This window comes from Pan paniscus, chromosome 12 (genome assembly GCF_029289425.2).
Source record: "Pan paniscus chromosome 12, NHGRI_mPanPan1-v2.0_pri, whole genome shotgun sequence".
Classification (NCBI taxonomy): domain Eukaryota; kingdom Metazoa; phylum Chordata; class Mammalia; order Primates; family Hominidae; genus Pan; species Pan paniscus.
Genome location: NC_073261.2, coordinates 82,652,519 through 82,677,052, shown reverse-complemented (window position 1 = coordinate 82,677,052; position 24,534 = coordinate 82,652,519). Strand labels below are relative to the sequence as shown.

At 39.8% G+C, this 24,534-nt stretch overlaps 1 protein-coding gene across 3 annotated transcripts in view; it reads left to right on the top strand.

Annotated features, from left to right (window-relative positions):
* The window catches only part of PLEKHH2 (pleckstrin homology, MyTH4 and FERM domain containing H2), a 128,573-nt gene extending 107,245 nt beyond the window's left edge, over positions 1-21,328 (top strand). For 2 of the 3 annotated variants that reach the window (XM_063594981.1, XM_055108024.2), the window contains exons 25-30: positions 6,968-7,109; positions 10,465-10,610; positions 12,245-12,374; positions 15,656-15,742; positions 17,574-17,711; positions 18,759-21,328. In XM_063594981.1, the coding sequence (XP_063451051.1) occupies positions 6,968-7,109; positions 10,465-10,610; positions 12,245-12,374; positions 15,656-15,742; positions 17,574-17,711; positions 18,759-18,944 (829 nt within the window). In that variant the 3' untranslated portion in view covers positions 18,945-21,328. Of the gene's footprint in view, positions 1-5,985; positions 6,206-6,967; positions 7,110-10,464; positions 10,611-12,244; positions 12,375-15,655; positions 15,743-17,573; positions 17,712-18,758 lie in introns of those variants that run through there. The other variant, XR_008624370.2, reaches the window with a different exon arrangement.
* Positions 21,329-24,534: the final 3,206 nt, after the last annotated feature.

Sequence of the window (24,534 nt, the reverse complement as noted above, 5' to 3'; positions counted from 1 at the left end):
AAAGACTGAATACTTCAATACCCTACTACAGATCTGTAGTAAGAAGAGATACCTATGTTTCTTTGGGAGGCCGAGGCAGGTGGATCACGAGGTCAGGAGATCGAGACCATCCTGGCCAATATGGTGAAACCCCATCTCTACTAAAAATACAAAAAATTAGCCGGGCGTGGTGGCGGGCACCTGTAGTCCCAGCTACTTGGGAGGCTGAGGCAGGAGAATGGCATGAACCCGGGAGGCGGAGCTTGCAGTGAGCCAAGATCGCACCACTGCACTCCAGCCTGGACGACAAAGCGAGACTCCGTCTCAAAAAAAAAAAAGAGGAGATACCTATGTCCTATGTTTGCCTCAGTCTTTTGGAAGTCATATATTCTTTATACTCATATTTATTCCTTCTCAGTCTTTCATTCTCATTTTTCTCTTTCTTTCTGTCTCTCTCTCTCTCTCCCTGTCTCTCTCTCTCTCTCTCTCTCGGTGTTCACCGAGCTTCAACTGTAAGGCCTATCACTTAGCTGGAGGCTATAAATAAAATTGTAATAAATACAGACAGACCCAGTCCCTGATCTTTTGGAATCTACGGGTTAGTGAGGAAGACCATTGTTGGGCATATCCTCACTCTAATGAGTGTGTAATGACACAGTATGTTCTCTGAAGGGAGAGAGAGGTACTGTGAGGGCACACAACAGTGAGCCTGACCTAGATGGGAGACCTCGGGAGGCTTCTTTGAGGAAATGATGTTTATACCAAGTTCAGAGGGAGATGGAAGTGGGAACATCAAAATGCATAGAAAAGAATGTTCAAAGGCCTGTAGATGGAGGCTGCTTAGCTTGTGTCAGGAATTGAGAAAATGTCGGAGAAGCCGGAGCACACACCTTCTCTACAGATAAAATGGTAATGTACTTTGGCATGTAGTCAGGAACCAGATTTCCTTTCTTTCTTTTTAAATATTTTCATTTCTTTCATGTATTAGCAAAAGGTAGTACTTAATAAACACTGTTAACTGACCAGCTCACATTAATTATAACAAAATAATGGTATTTTGCTGGTTTTATTTGAGTCTTTTACCCTGTAAATTAAGGAATCTATAAAATGTCAGACCCAGAGCCTGGTGGAATTATTGGAGTGGTACTCAGAGGTCTCTTTTTGGAAGATGTTCAGACTTAAAATTGGAATGTAAGAATTGAAGGCACTGTACAACATAAAGAATGTAATTTTGATCCACTTTAAAATTTCTTGTTCTAATAGTCTATCCCACAGAAATACCCAGATAAGTGGGCAGAGTATTCCAGTATGTCACAGTATCTTCCTTGTCATGTTTTTGTCATATTCTTTGTCAACGTTTTTGTTAAAAACTTGGGACAGACACTCACATGTTTATTAATAGGGAGAACAGTTAAATAAATATGGCACATTCATATTTTGGACTCTTCTCTCATCCAGTTGGCCACTTAAAGGGCCACCCAGTATTTGAACAGACTCTGTTGATCTGAATAAATGGTGGTTGTGAACACTGGAGCTTCTTTATTCAGGGGCTCATGAGCTGTGATGATTTGCCAGAGGTTCAAGTAATAAGACAGTGACTATTAATCTTTGGTATCTAAGATTTTAAAATCATGCATTCCTAGAGGTAAGCAATATTGCATAGATATTGGAAATCTAATAGGCTTCACCCCTGGAGGGACCTGTTTCCCTTGAGGGTAAACTTTATCAAGGTATCAATCGCCCTTTGGTGATTGGGAAGGACAGCAGGCTAGAATATTTGGACCTTCTAGATTATTATTGTAGTTCTGTTTAATGTGGAGCAGTAGTTCCCAACGTGGGCCCAACACTAGCAGCCTCAGGACCACGTGGAACATGTTAGAAATGCAAATCATTAGGCCCCACTTCAGACCCACTGAGTCAGAATTTCTGTGGGTGGAGCCCAGAAGCCCCTGTTTTGACAGCTCTCCAGATAATTCTTACACGTGCTGGGTTTTGAGAAGCACTGACCTAACGGTCCTCATCGCTGCCCCTGCCTCTTGGCCTCAGCCTTTGTGGAAGGAGCCAGCTCCTGGACCTGGCCTGCCAAAGACATTTATGGAGAAGAGGTTCAGGCATTCTTTTTTTTTTTTTTGAGACAGAACTTCACTCTTGTTGCCCAGGCTGGAGTGCAATGGCGCGATCTCAGCTTACTGCAACCTTTGCCTCCCAGGTTCAAGCGATTCTCCTGCTTCAGCCTCCCAAATAGCTGGGATTACAGGCGCCTGCCGCCATGCCCAGCTAATTTTTGTATTTTTAGTAGAGACGGGGTTTCACCATGTTGGCCAGGCTGGTATCAAACTCCTGACCTCAGGTGATCTGCCCGCCTCAGCCTCCCAAAGTGCTGGGATTACAGGCATGAGCCACCGCGCCCAGCCAAGACTATGCCTAATAATCTAAACCTTATGAATGCTTAATACATACCAACTCTGAGTATGATGGCTATGATCGGAACTGAAGCGAAATTTGGATAAAATTTGGATATGAAAGACAGGTAAAAATAATGCTTCAAGTCTAACAAACACCACAAGGAAGGACAAAGAGAGTCGTGAATAAAAATTTTTTGGTTGACAATTGGTTGAGTTTATCCAAAGACCTGGAATCAATAGAAAGGAATGTCTGGGTTGCCATAAGAGGTTGTGGAGTCCTCACTTCAGGTTGTTCTGCCTTCCTAGACCAAACCAATAGATTTCTTAAGTTATTTGATTGAAGTCTCAGCCTCCCTAAAATGCGTAAAACCAAGCAGCTCCCCGACCACCTTGGGCACATGTTCTCAGGACCTCCTGAGGGCTGTGTCACAGGCCATGGTCACACATATTTGGCTCAGAATAAATCTCTTCAAAAATTTTTTTTAAAAGAGAGAATTGTGAATAACAGATGATGATTACCTTGTTTAAAATTAAAACCTCATGACAATGTCTTTGACAGCAGGAAAAAAATTAACTCAACTGAAAGGCTTGATTTTTAACAGAACTCTGAAATGGCTGGATAGCCACAGCTATGAGAAAGTGATGTTTCTAAACATGGCCGTGCTTTGCCGGTGTTTATAAGTAGCTTAGACAATGAGCCCTAATTTCTAGTGATACAGTTAGGAGGGAACCTTGCTGTGACCTGTCACACAGCCAAGGACCTGATTCTTCATCTGCCAAGCAGCAGGGTAACAAACAAAGCTAAAATATCAATTCTCTTTATCATGGAATTTTAAATGGATACTTAACAAGTGATGGAATTTTAATTATTTAGATTCAGGTATGAAAGATCTAATTAACAGGTTTTGAACTTGTTCTCATAGACAACCGTTGGCAACTAACATTTAAATTCTATTCATAGTTAAGCTTCTTATTTAATTTGATTTCTCATTGTGTTTTTGAAGTTGTAAGAGCCAAGGCATGTTTTTAACAAAAGAAAACTGGCCATAGCCAGAAGTTTAAGCCAAGAAATGGAGTTTATCCCATTTCTCCTAGCTATGTTCACACCAAAAAAAATTCCAGGATCAAGAGACTCTCATGTGGACCAGGCACCGTGGCTCATGCCTGTAATCCCAGCACTTTGGGATCCTAGGCAGGCGGATCACCTGAGGTGAGGAGTTCAAGACCAGCCTGGCCAACATGGTGAAACCCCGTCTCTGCTAAAAATACAAAAATTAGCTGGGCATGGTGGCATGCGCCTGTAGTCCCGGCTACATGGGAGGCTGGGGCAGGAGAATCGCATGAACCCAGGAGGCAGAGGTTGCAGTGAGCCAAATCGTGCCACTGCATGCCGCTGCACTCCAGTCTGGGTGACAGAGCGAGACTCTGTCTCAAAAAAAAAAAAAAAAAAAAAGAGAGACTCTCATGATTCCAGAGACCTCTGGGGAATACTACTACTAGTACTTCTACTACTACTAACCCTCATTTGTTGAACATTTACCTAACATCAGGCCCTATTCTGAACTCTTTGTATGCATTCTTATCTAATCCTTACAACCCTTTGAGGTACTATTATTATTTCCATCTCACAGATGAGGTAACTGAAGCTTTAGAGAGTTAAGTCACTTGCCTAAGACTATGAAAGGGAATTCTTCAGGATTTTTGGCAAATAATTCCTGTACTTAGCAATTCTCACATACCATTTATTTGTCCATTCATGCCATCTACCAGTGCCAAGCCTTGTTTGAAGCCTTGGGAATTCCAAGGTGAATAGAGTTTCCTTGCCCTTTGGAATCTTTCAGTTTATAGGGAGAGGCAGACATGAAGTCTTAGCAATGCAATCAGTGCTGTAACAGGAAGAATGTAGCACAGGAGTGAAGAACATGGGGTGGAGACAGGCTGCCTGGGTTAGAATCCTGGCTCTACCACTTACTATGTGGCCCTGAGCAAGTCACTTAACATCTCTGTGCCTCAGGTACCCTGTATGTGAAACGGAGGTCAAAACGACTCCCACCTCTAGGGTTGTCTGAAGGATTAAATGTTGGCAATTGTAAAGCACTTGGTTCAGAGCCTGCCACATAGTAAATGCTTTGTAGATATTTGTCATTACCATGAGTATGACGCATACATACAAGAGGTTGTAGGGACATAGAGGAAGACTTTGCAGAGTGGTGACTTCTGAGCAGATGACTGGAAGTTGGACGCCACTGAGGCAGGAAGAGAACAATTGCAGTTTTAGTAGAGTATAACCAGTAGACCATGGTGGACTGAGGAGTGAAGGAAGGGTGAACAGAGAGAGATTGCAGGCTTTCCCCCCAGTAAGTTTACAAGAGGATGGGAAGGGCAACAGTAGGAAATAAATGCTCTGAAGAATGAATATGGATCCAGTTGAGGGCAAGCAAAAGGATCGCCCAGTGCTGCTGAGAGCCCTGCTGAATTTGGAAGCAGTGTATTTGTGTAGTGGTACTGGTCCACAGTGACGCAATTTCCATCCCACAGTATTCAGCTTCCTGGGTGTCCAATGAGGAGGTGGAGATTTGGGAATACCCCTGCGAGCTAATCTAAGCCTTGCCTGCTGTCATGGAAGCCCATTCTGTCTGCTGCAGGCCTCTTTAGGATTTGGAAGCAGCTGAAAGCTGGCCATATTGTGAGAGGCTTAGATCACATTCCTCTAGTGCCTTTCCTATTCAAGCTCCATGGATTTGATTTTTATGACTTCTTGGTCATTTTTGTTCCTCTTCAAATTCTCCCCAAATCCCTGGATAGCTATTGGAGCCAAAACTGTTTCATTAGGGATTTGAGCCCATGGTTCATGTCCAGTACTGTTTCTCTCTCTCTCTCTCTTTTTTTTTTTTTTTTTTTTTTGCTAATGATACTTCCTTTTCCCCTGTCAGGCTCAATTGTGTTGCCTGCTGGGAATAAGAGAAAATGCACTTAAGCTCTTCTTGCCTGTAGCCATTTGGTTCTTTTTCTCCCCTTAGCCATATTACCAAACCTTCCAGTGGTAACACTTAGCTAAACTCTAGTGGATTACAGTGATGAGTATGATATACTTCCTAACTTCAAGTAGGGAGAATAAGCTATGCATACAAATGTAAGCATGCCAAAAAGAAAGGCTTTCATCTTAAATTTTCTTCTCTTTGTTTTATACGGCTTTGCTGATATCATTTTGGATTTGGCGTCTGTTTCTGTTGCCCAGCCATATTCTACTACCAGTTTAACAATATAATCCTGCATTATTTGTCTTTGTGTAGTCATCATAGATTAAAATGGAGCTTAGGATTTTTCTGATTTGTAAACTGGGTAGAGAGGAAAGAATGAATAGAATCATGGGGTAGGAGGAGCTTTTCAAAGTACACCCACCCATGCTTGCCCAGAGATTTAGACCTGCTGCCCTCCCCTTCCCTGCTATTTGAGAGAATTACTGGGAGAGATACTGTAAATGATAGGGGTGTGTCGTCTCCCACAAGTGTGTAGGGGGAAGAAAAGGCTGAAAATGCAAAGTTATAGCCAAACTGAGCACACACCTAACAGCTACTGTATCTAAATCTCTCTTTTCCAGCCACTGTGTTGTCATGGCAGTATTCAGGTGTGTCAAGATGTTGCTCACCCACCCCATTGTCACAGCATTTAGAGCCGTTACAGCACCTGTGCCTGATCTGCAGCCTGAAGTCAGAGCCCCACAAATCTCACGTGTGAATAAATGACACAGTGAATAAATAAAGAGAGTCACTGATTTGATGAAGACCCCCCTAGGCAGACAAAAGCCATGTTGTGTTTCAGTGAGTAATAGTGATAACATGTAAACTATTTTTGAGCCCCTAAAGCTGCTTATCAGATTGTGGCCAAAAAGTCAAAACACACTTAAATCTATAAATATTATCCTTCAGATTCCCAGAGAAAACTCACCTTCTCCCCCTCCCCTTATTTGATGTTGATTTGGGGGTGGTTTTGAGTTGAAACCTTCACTTCCTTTTCCGCGCTGTGTCCAAGGTATTCAGGAAGGATCATGAGGGTTTTGAAGACTGGGTTTATACAGCCCACTGAAATAAAGGCCTGTATCATATACATTCCTTGCAAGAGAGGGCATATTTAATTTCGCTTGATGTCTTAGGTCCTTCCTCAGGAACATTTAAGGATTTGGTGTTTCGAGGCCTAAAAAATTGCTTCATCCCTTTACTTCTACTTATATATTTTTATTTATATTTAAAGTGGATTTCTTATAAGCACCGTATAGTTGGGTTTTATATTTTATCCACTCTGACAATCTCTGTCTTTTCATTGGTGTATTTAGACAATTGACATTTAATGTGATTCAATGTCACCTCCAGCACTTCTCAACCTCAACCTCAAAGCAGTTTTTTCTTATTTTGTGGAAAGTACTAAATAGAACAGAAACAGAAGTCATTGACAGTCGTAGTCTAAGTTCATACCACTTAGAGTACTGTGTTAAAACAACCCCATCTCAGTCCTCTGGATTTATCTTTACTTTATTTCCTTGTAAGAATATAATTTAATGAGAAATTTACTCTTTTTTTTTACAGACTATATTTCTCAGTGCAAGCTCATGGAGAGACTGATAGAGAAAAGTTGCTGTTAATGTATCAGACAAATGATCAAATCATACATGGACTTTTTCCTCTGAACAAGGATCTGGCATTAGAAATGGCAGCTCTTTTATCTCAGGTAACTTCCATGTTATATGGAGTAATATATTGAAATAATAAGATACTAATTTCTACACTGAATTAAACGTAAAATAATATACTTCAATAATTCTTTACATTCGTTTTGCTACAATTAGCACCTTAAAAATTACAGGCACTATAATTATAGTTTCCCTCTAAACTGCTGACAATTGCAATGATGTAGAATGAGACAGTATTCCATAAAGAGAACCCAGTTTCTTAATTATTTTGAAAATATATCTCTAGGCTTTGTATTTAATAAAGGAATTGGAGTGTAGAGCTGTGGGCTTGAAGATGTCATGCTGAAATCGCTTGGTAGTCTAATAGGAGTAAGTCCTTGAAAAGGCTAGAGCACTTTCTTTTATTTGCCTATTGTATCAGCTAGGATTAAGTTCAATCTTCTACACACACACACACACACACACACACACACACACAAATTAATACTGACTTAATCAGAATAGAAGTATATTTAGCGCTCACATAGAGAGAGAGGCATCCTGGCACCTCTGTGAAGCCATTAGGGGCATGGGCTTTATCCTGTTCTCTCTGCTGCCATCCCTAGGGTGTCATCACCATGGTCCTGGGAGTCTGCCAGAGTGCCAGCTAATGTCAGTGTTCTGGGCTTCAGGGTAGGGGAAGGGCTGAAAAGGGCATGCCCTCCCGCACTTGAGAAAACTTCTCAGCAGCTGCATAGAACGCCTCCATTCATGTCTCTCCCATCAGAATTTAGTCACATGGCCTTGCCTACTACCTACCAGGGAGTCCGGGGAATGTGGTCTCAGCGGGGTGGCAGTGTGCCCAGCTAAATTTAAGGTTTTTCTTAAGAAGAAGGAGAGAATGGTCATAAGATGCAACCCATAGTCTCAACCACACCCAAGTCTTTGTCTAGGTTAATTAAGGAAAATGTTAAAGCAACTCTGCCATATGGCATCTGGACCAAGGCTTAGATTCCCCAGGGTCTTTGGCCTATGGCTCTTCATGCTACATTCTGTCCCAGGACATCTCAATCATTCTTTTTATTCTATGCACCACCTATGCCAGTGTTTCCCAGATCTTTTTTTTTCAGTTCGTAGTTTTTTTATGGGCTCCTTAAAATCAACTTTTTTTTTTTTTTTTTTTTTTGTGACAGAGTTTCCCTCTTTTGCCCAAGCTGGAGTGAAGTGGCACAATCTTGGCTCGCTGTAACCCCCACCTCCCGGGTTCAAGCGATTCTCCTGCCTCAGCCTCCCTAGTAGCTGGGATTATAGGCACTCACCACCACGCTCTGCTAATTTTCGTATTTTTAGTAGAGACGGGGTTTCACCATGTTGGCCAGGCTAGTCTCAAACTCCTGACCTCAAGTGATCCACCTGCCTTGGCCTCCCAAAGTGCTAGGATTACAGGCGTGAGCCACCGCGCCCAGCCAAAATCAGCATATTGAAAACCAAACTAATCATTGTCCCTCCTCTGTGTTCACATTCTATCTCCTCTTTATGATACTGCCTCCACCTGGTCCCCCAGACAAGCTTCACACCTGGGAATTATCATGACTCTTCCCTCACTTTGGCCCTTTTCCACCAGTCACCACATCCTGCGAATGTGAACTCTTAGGGATGTTTTAGTCTGTTCTCTCCTCTGTATGCTGACTTCTGTTGCTAAGGTTCGGATCATTGTCTCATACTGCCTGCTGTCCTGCAGCAGGCTCCTAAGTAGTGTGCCTTTCTCTGGTCTGGTCCCTCACAAATTTATCCTTCACACAAATGCTAGAGGGATTTTTTCCACTTATCTATTGCTACATAACAAATGACTCCAAAACTCAGCTACTTAAGACAGTAATTTGGGCAGGGATGTGAAGGGACAGTGTGTGTCTCTGCTTCCGGTGGTATCAGCTGACATAGCTTGAGAGCCAGTTGTCACTCTATGGCTGAGGGCTGGAATCATTTGAAGGCTCCTTCAGTCATGTCTGGTGGCTGATTGATGCCGGCTGTTTGTGGGGACTTCTGCTGGGACTGTCAGCTGGAGCACCTTACACGTGGTCTCTTCATGTATATGACTGCTTGTGCTTCCTCCAAGAATGGTGAATGGGTGACAGCAACAATGTCCCAGAAGATAGACAAGAAGTGGAAACTGCTGTTTTCTTAAGGGCTGAGCCTGGAAACTGGCACAATGTCACCTGTGCATGGAGCTTTATTAGGCAGCACTAGTAACTGGGATAGAGATACAGCAAAAATGTGAATCTAGCTCTGTCATTCCTTTTTTACATGCAAGGACTTTCAAGATCTGAACTCTGCCTGCCCCTCCAGCCTCAACATTCCCTTAATACTCCCTACCTTGAACTTCATGCTCCAATAAAGTATAAATTGTGGTTCCGAACACAACTGTATATCCTGGGAAGGACTCTATTCCCGGGATTAATGCTAGTAGAATGAGAGTATGAACACAATAACATGGAGAAAATCTAGGAACAAAGTAATGAGAATATGGTTCTTGCTCCCATTACATTCAGGAGAGACCCTCAAAAAGTCCAACTAATAGTTTTTTGAAATTTCTTATAACTTTTTTTTTTGAGATGGAGTCTTGCTCTGTCACCCAGGCTGGGCAATGGCATGATCTCGGCTGACTGCAACCTCCGCCTCCTGGGTTCAAACGATTCTTCTGCCTCAGCCTCCCGAGTAGCTGGGATTACAGGTGCCTGCCACCACACCCGTCTGTTGCCTTTTATTTTTAACATCTATTTCATCTTATTATCAGCAATTAAAATAGTGCCTTAAAAATGAAAAATTGTCCTTGCAGACAATAACAAAGTAGTGACCTTTAGCAAGTACTACTAGATGGTGATAGTAAACTAGGAAGGTTAATGTAGAAATGGAACTCAAATGTTTAAATTACAGATTTTTTTCAAAATTAGAATTCAAGCCAGGCGGTGGCTCTGGCTCACGCTTGCAATCCCAACACTTTGGTAGGCCAAGGTAGGCGGATCACTTGAGGTCAGGAGTTCGAGACCAGCCTGGCCAACATGGTGAAACCGCCGTCTCTACTAAAAGCACAAAAATTAGCCAAGCGTGGTGGTATATGCCTGTAGTCCCAGCTATTCAGGAGGCTGAGGCAGGAGAATCACTTGAACCTGGGAGGCAGAGGTTGCAATGAGCCTGGGTGACAGAGCGAGACTCCGTCTCAAAAAATAAATTATAATTCAAATGTAATTTATAAAAATTCCTACATATGATTATGAAGTTCATAATCACATAATCATGACAAATAGATTTATGTATTATGTGTTAAAAAAGAATGTTTAGAAAAAATAAAACTAACTGATTTTCTGTCTTAAAACTCTTTTCAATATATTTTCACTTTTGTGGATTTCCAATTAGGTAGAGATTGGAGATTTTGAAAGACCTTTCTCAACTCCAGCAGGGCATGTTACCAATCAGTGCAAAGTGAATCAAACTCTAAAGCAAGTCATAGAGAAATTTTATCCTAAAAGGTATAGAGATGACTGTTCTGAAGAGCAGTTAAGGTAAGGAAATCTTTGTAACTCTTTATAGGGTAGGGTCATACTAGTTTTTTGGTAATATTTCTGTGTTCAAATTTTAAAGGTGAAAAACATTTGGACAGCTTTCTCAAGATTTTTTTAACACGATTGAGCCACAGGAGATTATAGATTTTTTTTCTTTCTTTTTTTTTTTTTTGAGACGGAGTCTCGCTCTGTCGCCCAGGCTGGAGTGCAGTGGCCCAATCTCGGCTCACTGCAAGCTCCGCCTCCCGGGTACAGCCATTCTCATGCCTCAGCCTCCCAAGTAGCTGGGACTACAGGCGCCTGCCACCACACCCAGCTAATTTATTGTATTTTTAGTAGAGATGGGGTTTCACCGTGTTAGCCAGGATGGTCTCGATCTCCTGACCTCATGAACCGCCTGTCTCAGCCTCCCAAAGTGCTGGGATTACAGGCGTGAGCCACTGTGCCCAGCCAATATTTTTATTTAAGATAAGCCCAGAAGCTTTAGAATCTATATTTAAACTTTCTTTAATTAAAAAAAAAGGCTTTAGATGTACTTTTTAATTGATCTTTTTCATTCTTGTCCAGAACAACCCTGATAATAAATAAGAGAAAAAAATTGGCCAATAATATGTTTAATTTTATGAAGTACATACCAAAAAATTATATTTTGTATATTCTATTATGAATAAGTTGAAATAAAAATAAACTATCTTCTTACAAAAGACTTTTTAATATAAAAGTTTCTAATTTACCTCAATTTGGAGTTTCAATTTCAGAGAATATATAAAGAGAAGCTGATTAGATTTAGAAATAGAGGCAAATCCAATTTATCGTGAGCTTTTCCAAAATAGAAACATTTAAGATCAGCCTTTTGTCTATGTAGAATAAGTGCTTGCCTTTGTAATTTGATTTGACAAGTTTCACCTTGCATCTAACATCTCTCCAAGCCAGGGGTGGGAGGACCTAAAATTCTACCATCAGGGATTCATCTTTGGGCTCTACTACTTGTTTTTGTTTTTGTTTAAGACAGAGTCTTGCTCTGTCACCCGGGCTGTAGTGCAATGGGGTGATCTCGGCTCGCTGCAACCTCCACCTCCCGGGTTCAAGTGATTCTCCCGCCTCAGCCTCCCGAGTAGCTGGGATTACAGGCACCCGCCATCATGCCTGGCTTATTTTTGTATTTTTAGTAGAGACGGGGTTTCACCATGTTGGCCAGGCTGGTCTTAAACACCTGACCCCAGGTGACCCTCCCTCCTCGGCCTCCCAACGTGCTGGGATTACAGGCGTGAGCCACTGCACCTGGCCTGTACTTTTCTTTTAAAATGAAAATATTCCCATGAGAAGTTATCTTTTAAACTAATTTACGCTAAGTTTTGATGGTAGATATTCAGATTTTAAAAATGGACCTGCTGTGGGTACCTAGTTCATGCCGAAAACACGAATAGTATGAGAATTTGGTGAAAGGAATATTCCAGAAAGGACAAGTGATGGACAGTGGTGTGATGAGAGTCACAAAATCTTTACCTGGGTTATGCCTAGGGATCACAGTTATGCTTAGGATTGGCTCAAGGAGAGTTTTATCTTAAGACTATGACACACTGTTTATGTTTTTGCTTTAGTGTTTTTGTTTTTGTTCTTTTCTTTTTTTTTAGGCAGCTTTGCCAGCGACTCTCAACCAGATGGATGGCCCTCCGGGGACACAGTGCTGCTGACTGTGTGCGCATTTATTTGACAGTAGCCAGGAAGTGGCCATTCTTTGGTGCCAAGTTGTTTCTTGCAAAAGTAAGAAAGAATGGGAAAGAGATGCATAATGAAAACCTTTGTGTACATAGTTGACCAGATTTACCCCAGACTTAGTATCTTTGGCTTTTGTAAAAAATGAAGAAATATCCAATAATGTAAAGAAAACAATGAAGAGACACTAGGGAAAGGGCAGAAAAGCTTCTCTATCTTTTCCTCTCTGCCCAACTTTTCCCACCCTAAATCATTTCTTGGACTCATTAGGTGAATCATGAGTCCTAAACCACAGCTGAACTCTGCATTCTTCTGTTCATTCATTCATCCATGCACATGTTTACTCTGTCACTCATTTGCTCATTTATTTAGTATTTACTAAGTTCTGTTTGCTAAACATTGAGCTAAGCTCTAGGGATACATAACCTATTGTTTCAGATGGATTGTATATGAACTTCCAGGACTATTTTACTTTGTAACAACAGGCCTATAAACAAACCACTGTATGGCAAATATCACTATGAGTCACATGAACAGACTGCTGCAGGAACACTGAGGAAGGAGACCCACCCTGCCCAGGGATGGCCAGCCCTTTCCCCAAGGGAAAAATTATGCCTTTTGATTCCTTTTCTTTCTGTTGAAACATGTCTCTTTGTACTTTCTCAGGCTCTTAAGATACATCTTGCCTTGTGTTATATTTTTCTGTGTGTTTGTTTTATACTCACTATTAAATTGCATGCTCCTTGAAACTATAAACTCACTGATCCTAAAATCTTCCTCTTGTACCTACTGTAGTGCTTTGCACATAATTAATAATTATCACTTAATAAATATTGCTGAATAGCTGTGCAACTTTGGGCAAGTCAGGTTACCTCTCTGGATCTCACTTTTCCTCATCTGTTAATGAAATACTTAGATTAGAAAAGTAAAATCTAAGGTATCTTCTAACTCCGATTCTGTGAGTGACTATATTATTGATAGGTGAGAATTAATTTTTTTCTAGTGGAACTGAAAGCTGTATACTAATTAAGAAAAAGATGATAAAGTTAGTATTCTTAAACATCTATAAAATTAATGTACTTACAGGAAGTTGAACGTATACTTTTTAAAATTACAAGGAATAGATTTGAACTGTAGAGCAGCATGGATTTTAATTCTAACTTCAGCATTGGAAATAATATTAAATACCCTTTTCTGTTCTGATAAAATGTGCTTGCTGGCACAAAATATTATTAAATAATAATATTGCTTTTCAAATTATGTGACAAGCATCTTTTTTGCTCACTTTTCTTTCTTTATAACAAGCGACACCTCCTTTGTTGCTTCATGGCATTCTGTTTTCTGTGTGTGGTAAAATACACATAATGAAATTTACCCTTTAACCTTTTTTTTTTTTTTTTTTTGAGACGGAGTCTCACTCTGTCACCCAGACTGGAGTGCAGTGGCGCAATCTTGGCTCACTGCAACCTCCGCCTCCCAGGTTCAAGTGATTCTCATGCCTCAGCCTTCCAAGTAGCTGGGATTACAGGCGCACACCACCACGCTTAGCTAATTTTTATATTTTTGGTAGAGACAGGGTTTCACCATTTTGGCCAGACTAGTCTCGAACTCTTGATCTGAAGTGATCCACCCACCTCGGCCTCCCAAAGTGCTGGGATTACAGGCGTGAGCCACCGCATCTGGCCCATTGTAACCATTTTTAAGTGTATAGTCCTGTGTCTTTAAGTACATTCTCATTGTTGTGTTGCTGTCACCACCATTCATCTAAAAACTTTTTTATTTTCCCAAACTGAAACTGTACCTAACTCCCCAGTCCTCCCTCCTCCTCCCAGCCCTGGCAACTGCCACTCTACTTTCTGTCTCTATGCATTTGACTACTTTAGGAACTTCAGGTAAGAGAAATCATATAATATTTGTGCTTTTGTTATTGGCTTATTTCACTTAGTGTAATGTCTTCAAGGTTCATCCATGTTGTAGCATGTGTCAAAATTTCCTTCCCTTTTGAGGCAGAATAACATTCCACTGTATGTATATATATACCACATTTTGTTTATCCATTCACCTGTCAGTGGACACTAGAGTTGAAGGGCATCCTTTTGAATTGAATTCTCCCTATCCTTTGCAAATCAGCCCTCAGTAGACAGTTTCTAACTCAGGGTTTTGTATATATGAGATGCTAGCAAGTTTTATTATATAAAATAACCCAACATTCATTCCAGTTTTTTATCTATAGTCTTGACATTATTTTGTAAAATTTAAGGGAAATAGTTAAGATTTTTTTTAGGATTTCATTTGTTAATGGAGCCAAACAAGCATCATTAATTGCTCAAAAACATTCATGGGTTTCAGTTGGGTTCTAGTGGTAGGAGATTCTTTTTATTAATATAATTTCATAGCTTTTTTTTTTCTATGAGAACCAGGAGTAGCTTTTAGCTTTTTTTTTTTTTTTTTTTAAGATGGAGTCTCACTCTGTCACACAGGCTGGAGTGCAGTGGCGCTATCTCAGCTCACTGCAGCCTGCGCCTCCCAGGTTCCAGCTGTTCTCCTGTCTCAGCCTCCCAAGTAGATCGGATTACAGGCGTGCATCACCATGCCCAGCTGATTTTTGTGTCTTTGGCAGAGATGGGGTTTCGTCATGTTGCACAGGCTGGTCTCGAACTCCTGGCCTCAGATGATCCACCCACCTCGGCTTCCCAAGGTGCTAGGATTACAGGCGAGAGCCACCACACCCAGTCAATTTCATAGCTTTTACAATAAAAAATTCGGTGGAAATTTTCATATTTCTCATTACTATTGATTACACAGTTTCATATTTTCTTGTTATTGTGTTTTTATTACACATTGAATATCAGATTTAATACACTTTCAGGAAAGGTGTGCAATTATAATAATAATCTTTTACCTTGTAATAGCACTACACAACTTATCAAGCATATCAGTATATTTTGCTTCATTAGGATTTTGGTCATCATAGAAACCCTAAAAACTTTGTTGACTATTAACGTCTTAACGCAGAAGAAAAGTAAAATATAAACATTATTGTTCCTATGCTAAAGATGAGGAAATTGAGCCTCAAACAGATTCAGTAGTTTATCCAAATGCATACATTAATATATGGCAGGTTTGGGTCTCAAAGCTAGGTCTCCTAATACCGAATTCACTCTTAGCTCCGGTATACCACCCTGCCTCTTTCCTAGGCGAGATTTTTAATAAATTTTTGTTGTTATTATTGTTGTTTAATGGCAAATGTTACATGACATTTAGACTGAAAAATATTCCTGTAATTTTGCTTAGTATTTATAATATAGTGTATTTTCACCTCTTCATAGCCCATAACTCCATCATCACTTGGAAGTACTTTCTTGTGGCTGGCTGTACATGAGGATGGTTTAAGCCTCTTAGAATACAACTCCATGGTAAGTTTAAACGCTCAAGTTTTGCATTAAGTCAACTGTTTCCATTGCTCAGTGTACCGTAAACAGAAAGTAATGATATCTTAATCTGATTTTTCTCTTACCCAGAAAACATTCTTCCTAATACTATGTCATGAACAGTCATTTTACAAATACAGCTATGATTATAATTTAACCTTTTAAAACAAGATAAGACAGGTCGTTTATTGTGTATGAGAAAAATCTTGATACCATGACTAAATTGTGATCATGGTTATATTCATGAAATGATTATTTTTTAAAAGTGTTAAGAAGATTGTTTCCTGTGTAAAATAAAAATCTGTAAGAAATCATTAAGGTGGGAACTTTAATTACCAAAGTTTAAGTTCACTTTCACTAAGGCTTCTTTAACAATTTCTATAATTTCCTATAATGTCATTTATATAGCATCTTAGCACTTTTCACATAGTTTAAATTCAAACTATGATATCTATATGTGTTCATTTATTTACCCAAAATTTACTTTTTTTTTTATCATATTTCATGTGTCTAATTATTTAATACAATTTTATTCTCTTTTTTGTTTAATCTGGTGAGCAGGAATTACTAAATTCACCTGGCAGGTCTAATCCTGTGGCTATAATCAGAAGATCACTGAAAATTTTCTGGAAACCAAACTATTCTTTTGTGTTATAGTTACTGTTTCCCCTTATAATTGCTTAAAAAACAAACACACACACACTTTTTTTCAAGGGGTTATATTTTCTGAGTGCCTTTTAGTTTTTGAATGGATAACTTGAAGATATTATAAAATCAGTGACTTAAAGTAAAAACAAACAAACCAAAAAACCTATACACCAGTATTAAGTTACCTTAGTTCAGAAAACTAGCTCCCTAGCTCCCAGGAGGTAGCCAGACAGGCCAGGAAGCACACACAGGTGGGTCTGAGGCATTCAGTCCTGGAATGGTCTGCTCAGTCTTGCAAGGTAATCATTAGATACGCAGAGTCCTTTCAGGCTGTATATTAGTTACATTTTATTTTATTTTATTTTATTGATTTATTGATTTTTTTTTGAGGCAGGGTCTTATTCTGTCACCCAGACTGAAGTGCAGTGGTGTGATCACTGCTCCCTGCATCCTTGACCTCCTGGGCTCAAGCAGTCCTCCTGCCTCAGCCTCCCAAGTAGCTGGGACCACAAGCATGTACTACCATGCCCGGCTAATTTTTTTTTTTTTTTCATAGAAACGGGGTCTCCCTATGTTGCCCAGGCTAGGCTCAAGTGATCCTCCCACCTCAGCCTCAGGCGTGAGCCATCAGGCCCGGCCTAAGTTATATTTTTACATTGTTTTGGAAACACATTAGAAAAAAAAATTTGCTGCATATGTGACAAAGGGTTAATACGTGATACTGTTTCTGTTTATGGATTTCAAAATCCATCTATCTAGGTGAACTATGCAGATTTACCAATACTTGACCATTTTGACCATGAAAAGTATCAGTAATATGGCTTAACCTAACATAAATATAAGAGATATATGAAAGGGCATATAAAAAATATTAACAGTGGCTTTCCACTAGATGCTGGAATATAGATGCTTTTTATTTTTTTCTTATATTTTCTCATTTTTCTGCAGTGACTTGTTTCGGACTCAACATTGTAAAGGTAGATGATGCCTAAATAAAATTAGTACCACTACTATCTATTTTGGATCATAATAGATTTTATTTTAGAAAATAATTTTGTATTATACCATAATTGATTAATATCTGCCTTTTAATGGAGATATATTATTAATTATTTTTCATCTCTCCTTGGAAGTAAGAGCATATAACATGTATACTTTTTCTTTAAAGAGGTTAATAGTCAGCTATGTGTACAAGAGTCTAATGACCTTTGGAGGCTATCAAGATGATTTTATGGTAGTCATTAACAATACACATTCAAAGGACAAACCAACAGAGAAATTACTTTTTGCCATGGCAAAACCCAAGGTGAGTAGAAGCCTTTCTGCCAACTTTTTTGTCCTAGTTGTTTTCACTTAGTCTTAGCCAGAAGGCCAAAAAGCAATGCTAATTGTTTTCATATTAAAACATTTATTCAGCAAAGACTGCATTCCAGATGGGAAAACAGACGTTATTTATAGTCAAACAAACATGGGTCCAACTTACATCATCTTTCCAAGCTCTGGTTTCTTTGTCTAAAAATATGGTAACATACTCCCTACTTCTTTTGACTTAAAAATTAAATGAAGGAAGTTTGTAGGGTACTTAGCCCAATGCCAGGTATATAGAAGATTCAAAATAAATAGTTGTGGCATTAAGTTATTGCTGTCTGGTACTTTATACACATTATCTTATTCACTTGGGGTTATTTGCTTTATGGACTCATTAGAGGAAAGACTGGGATTTTATAATTAAAACATACTTGCTCCTTTACGACTTTTAATAAACTATGTAGTTTTAACATCTCTAAGTAAAAGCAATAAATAAATGGATTACATTCTAACATGTAATTCTACTTGAAAGTGATTTTCCTAAAACTTTAGCTGTCTTAATGTTATCAGATAAAAGAAATTACTTCTTCGGAATCCGAAGCTTTTTTTAAAAAATAGATGTCTTTCTTAATTAAGCCTATACTTAAGTGAAAGCAGCTAACCATTAAGTGCAGATCAGGGAGCTCAGTCTTTAGTGAAAATAGAGAGTTCTTATGACACTAACTTTCTTAATTCATATATTCACTAATGTGGCTTTATGATAATTTGATAGAGTTCTACTACTGACTGTCACAGTTCCTAAGAATGCCACTCAATTTGATTGTTTTTGAGATTCACTCTTTCTGCTGGTTTAAGTGATGAAAAAACGTGTGGCTGCCTTGATGGTGCTGGACATGTAAGCACTTCATTGTTTGATCTAGAGAGAAGGGAATTCTGGTAGCCTGGGCACTTGCAAATGGAGCTCACCTGTGGCCAACACTTTACTCTCTTCTGGAAGTGATGAGAACTTCTAAGGAGCAAAACAATTCTGTTTTCCTTGTTTTAGATTCTTGAAATCACTCTTTTGATCGCCAGTTACATAAACAACTTCCATCAGCAAAAGGCAGCATTTCACCACCTCTCTGCTCCAGCACTGCTCTCAGCCCAGACCCGGGGACCCCAAGCCAGAATGATGGGAAGCCAGCCTCTTCTGTCAAGCAGCAGACCGACCAAAGGCCCCACCTTACTCTGAAAGCTGGGGAGCCTGAACATTCACTCCTTGTCCTCCATGCTGTGGCTGTATCAGCTCCCTACAAGTTCGTTTACACCTGGCAGCACGGCAGCCACACACCGGTATTCCAAACCTTAACAATGAAGGGGGTTAGTCTCTTTTATTTGATTCTTAAATATTCAAATAAATATTAACATTAAAACATAAACACAAAATTTGCCAACACACTAATTTTCTTATAGAGTAAATGAGTAAGAATTCATCATTTTTTCCATCTCCCTTCTCCCTTGTCATCAGACCCATTGTGCAATGTGGCTTTTCTTTTCTTTTCTTTTTTTCCCCTTTTTAATATTCTGGCAATCTTTAGAAAGGGAGATTCCAAACTCCCATTTGGTAAACCAGTTGATTATTTGGAAATGTTCACTGCCAAAATAGTAAGTGCTATAACTAAATGTGCTTTTAATTAATGATATAGTGTTTGGAAAGGAGTAGAACATGCAGCATAAGAAACAGCTGCAGAGTGGTGCGAGGAGTACATTTTCAGAGCAGGTGCAGTACATCTTCCGGCTCTATGAATCATTATGTGAGAAAGCAGGATAACATTAGGTAACCTGAGCCTCCTATGTGGTATTAGAAAGTATACCATCACCTTTTCACATCGCTGGAGTGTAAAATTTAAAACAAGATGGTGATTCCTGACATTCCTTGGCTGTCAGTGCTGCCCAGGTTCACAAGAATATTGCCCACATTTCACTGTATTTGGTGCTGGGTCATTTTGACCTTGCTTTGTTAATAATATCTTTAAAAACAAAGACAATCCTTAAAGCTTTGCTCCTCACACATTACCTTCTAATTATAGTTTGAAAATAGATTCCCTACACATACATACATATGTATGCACAGATAGGGTCTTGCTATGTTGCCCAGGCTGGTCTTGAACTCCTGGCCTCAAGCAGTCCTCTCTCCTCAGCCTCCCAAAGTGCTGGGATTACAAGTGTGAGCCACCACACCTGGCTCCAGAAATGTTATTTTATTTTTTTGAGGCAGGGTCTCATTCTGGTTGCCCAGGCTGGAGGGCAGTGGTGCCATCATAGCTCACTGTAGCCTCGACCTTCCGGGATCAAGCAATCCCACTTCAGCCTCTTGAATAGCTGGGACTAGAAGCATGCACCACCATGCCCATCTAATATTTGTATTTTTAGTAGAGACAGGATCTCCCTATGTTGTCCAGCCTAGTCTCAAACTCCTGGGTTCAAGCAATCCTCCCACCTCGGCCTCCCAAAGTGCTGGGATTACAGGCATGAGCCACCGTGCCCAGCCTCAAAAATATTTTTTAAAAGAGAAAATAATTCTTCTGTCAAAGGAGGTTAAATTTTAGTTGATAGAGTACTTAAATGCATTACTTTATTAGGTTATGTAATTGGTCAGTGCATTCCAGTATGTGTCACAACAGTGTAGTTCATTTTCATGATAAAAATGAAACTGTGATAAGACATGAAAATTATATTACTAAAATGTTCAATTGTAATGGTAATCATGAGTATACTTAATTTTATTTATGTATAGAATATTTGTATTTATTTTTTGGACATATATTTATCACTTTGTCATTTTTTTTAACCAGTTTGAGAAATGTTAGCTGCTGAAGTAATTTGTTGGCCGAGCCTTCATATTTTCTTCTTTGCTGCCTTCTCCCTGTGGCAATGTACTGTTCTCACATTAAGCCTTTTAAAAATGTTCCATACTGTATTAGCATCCTTAGAAGGGACAGAACTAAGAAATACATTGCTCAAATAATATTGTACTTTATTGATAATGACAAAAAGAATATTTTTTAAACCCCATCAAAATAGATTTCAATTGACTGTTTCCCCTACATCTTTTGAGCCACAGTCGCCCATCGAATAAGCAAATTTGTTTTTTAGAATAAACTGGTAATCAGTTTGTGATGACTCTCAGAAGCCTTTTGGCTGGGATACAGAAGAGTTTCTAAGTTCCTAGAGAGCCATTTAATAATTAGTTGGTGAGCCAGAGGCTTGACAGAGCTGTTACTTATGTGTGAGGGCTTTATTCCCAGGCAGTAGTTTATTCATCATTTGGTAAGCCCCTCCCCACACTCTTCTAATTTAAACAAGTAGTGAAGGCTTAGCTTAAACTGTGTAGTACCTTAGACTTGGCATTTATTTTTGATAGAGCAGAGATAAAATATTTTGATGGAAGGAAATCAATTTTCTGTAACTGATGATGTGAAAATTTTATTTTCTGGGAAATTATATAGCCATTCAAAAATTCAAAGTATGTTATTATGATTGGTTACAAGAGAATAATGTTACATGTTTAATTGTAATATTTGTCTCCTATCATTTTCTTCCCTTTCAGTCATAATAAATGATTTACAAAACCCATTTTGAGCATTATCTTTTGAATAATCTTCAAGAAATACCTAATGTTTTCATTGTCAAAGCTGAGGTGTAGTACCAGTGAAAATGGTAGTTATTACCTCCTGCTCTTGCATTCATGCTTTGTCTTCAGTGTTGCTTTGTTTTATCCATATAAAAGGGAGCTGTTTTGGAGAATTGTAATTTTAATCCATATGTGTGCGTATTGACACACAATATGTAAATAGGTAAATAGAAATATTGGTTCTCCCATGATTTCATATTTCATATAGGTGAGTTGAATGGATTGTGTTCCAAAAATTTGTCTTAAATGTTCTGGATTGTGTGTGTGTGTGTGCCCTTAAAATCAAATACTATCACAGCTTAGAAATGACTTTAACTCTCAATTTACAAGAGAAGTTAGTCACAACTTATAAAGACTCTTTGTTTAAAAATGTGTTTAATAGTTTGTTGTTTGGATTTTTTTTTCATTAAAAAGAAATACATGTGCTTACATCTACCTGCCAATTAAAAAAAATACACAGTGATCAAGTTCCTAGAACAATACATTTAACCCTTAATTGTGCGTGAAGCATGATCCTGAAGAAGTAACCACCGTGGATAACCATATTTCTCTAGAAAAAGGCTTTACCTGTTGGTGGGATGCCAAGAACATATTTCCCCCACCCGCTCACCCCCCCTGCAGCTGATTTCTAGGGAGGGACAGCTCCAGTAATTTGAAAATTGAGGAAGAGAAGTGACAAGCAAGAAGAAGTGGACACAGCAGTTTCCCTGCTGCCCACCTGATTTATGCAGAAATGACATCTCCTCTCACATTTCCCCCCATTCTCTTTTCGCTAAAAGAGGAAAGGGATGGCTGGGCATGGTGGCTCAAGCCTGTAATTCCAGCACTTTGGGAGGCCGAGGCGAGTGGATCATGAGGTCAGGAGTTCAAGACCAACCTGACCAAGATGGTGAAACCCCGTCTCTACTAGAAATACAAAAATTAGCCGAGTGTGATGGTGGGCGCCTGTAATCCCAGTTACTTGGGAGGCCGAGGCAGAGAAGTGCTTGAACCCGGGATACAGAGGATGCAGACAGCTGAGATCACGCCACTGCACTCCAGCCTGGGTGACAGAGTGAGACTCTGTCTCAGAAAAAAAAGAAGAAGAAGAAGAAGAAGAAGAAAGGGATTTAACTGCAACAAAAAGAACTTTTTCTCCTTTAAATTCCAAATTAAGATAAGTCCACATGTAGATATTTAGGGTGAAGCAAGATTTATCTATATTTCAGTGGGACCAACATACAGGCTTTTCTTGGGTGTTTTTTTTTTCTTCAGTATCTTTATGACGCTCAATTATTGGGGATTTAATTGGGAAGATCAGTCCTACAAAGAAGAGTTGGCGGGTCTGGGCAGAGGCTGGGGTGAGGAGACAAGCTAAGCATTTACTTTATATTGTGATTTTATTTGTTGGATTTAATTTGACCTAAATTGTACAGAGTCACAGTGACTCTGGATTATAATTCGCATCATTCCAAAAAACTTTATTGTGTGCTTTATATTATTTTGCAGTCCAGTAATAGGCAAGGAATACCAACTTTACTAGGGAAAGGTCTATTAGCAAAGAACTCCAAAATAGGACACAAATGTTCAGCAACGCACTTGAATACTGAGTACCCTTCCTTCCTGTGCTTTGCCAACATAATTTTCTTTCTTTTTTTTTTTCTGTCGCCCAGTCTGGAGTGCAGTGGCGCAATCTCCACTCACTGCAAGCTCCGCCTCCTGGGTTAACGCCATTCTCCGGCCTCAGCCTCCCGAGTAGCTGGGACTACAGGCGTCCGCTACCACTGGCTAATTTTTTGTATTTTTAGTAGAGACGGGGTTTCACCATGTTAGCCAGGATGGTCTCGATCTCCTGACCTCGTGATCCACACTCCCTGGCCTCCCAAAGTGCTGGGATTACAGGTGTGAGCCACCACGCCCGGCCCATTTTCTTTTTTTTTTTTTTTGAGACGGGGTTTTGCTCTTGTTGCCCATGCTGGAGTTTAATGGCGCGATCTCGGCTCACTGCAACCTCTGCCTCCCGGGTTCAAGCAGTTCTCCTTCCTCAGCCTCCTGAGTAGCTGAGATTACAGGCGCCTGCCACCACGCTCAGCTAATTTTTTTTTTTTCTTTTGAGAGGAGTCTCGCTCTGTCGCCCACACTGGAGTGCAGTGGCGCCATCTCGGCTCATGTAAGCTCCGCCTCCTGGGTTCACGCCATTCTCCTGCCTCAGCCTCCCGAGTAGCTGGGACTACAGGCGCCCGCCACCACGCCCGGCTAATTTTTTGTATTTTTAGTAGAGACGGGGTTTCACCATGTTGGTCAGGCTGGTCTCGAACTCCTGATCTCAGATGATCTGCCCGCCTTTTCCTCCCAAAGTGCTGGGATTACAGGCGTTAGCCACCGTGCCCGGCCTGCCAACATAATTTTCTAATAAACAGAGTGGGGGTGGGAGGGGAAGGGCCTCTCTTTCTGAACGTGCTGCTAGGTTATACTGTGGTTTTATGAAAATCAAACAACTCTTCTTTAGCAGTGGCAGTGGCAAGAGAAGGCTAATTCCCTCTCTCACTATGTGGCTCTAATGAATTCCCAGGAGCTCCTAGGAACTGAATATTGGGTAATACCAGAGGAAATGGCTTAGATGTTATTAACTTCTAGAGTTTCTGGAAAATGCTATCAAACCCCAATAAGAGTTGCCTTTTATGAGAGAAAAGTTTACAGAAAGTGTAACCTTAGGAAAGCTTGTGGAGAGTTCTTGGGTTTTGGATCATGTACAGATTATAAGATGTTCCCCTCAGGGATAGGGTATCATCAACACTGCTTTCATGTACTGACTATTCTATCGAAACATCTTCACATGAGGTTATCACTGACCACTTAACTGCCAAGTCCAGCAGACCCTAAATTGTCCAACTGTCTGCTGGATGATATCTCAAACTCACCATGTCCTCTAAACCTGCTTCTCCTGCTCTGTGCCCCTTAAAATTGGTTAAGAGGATCACCAGTTCATCAATCAAGAAAGAAACATTGACTTTTCTCCCTTTTACCACCGTCTTACTTTCTACTGTCTAGTAATTGTATTAGATAGAACTCTTTTTGCTGTAAATTCCAAAATTCAACTTGAACTAGCTTAGACAAAAATGAGAAATTGTATTACAAGGATATTAGGATGTCTCATATAATCAAAGAG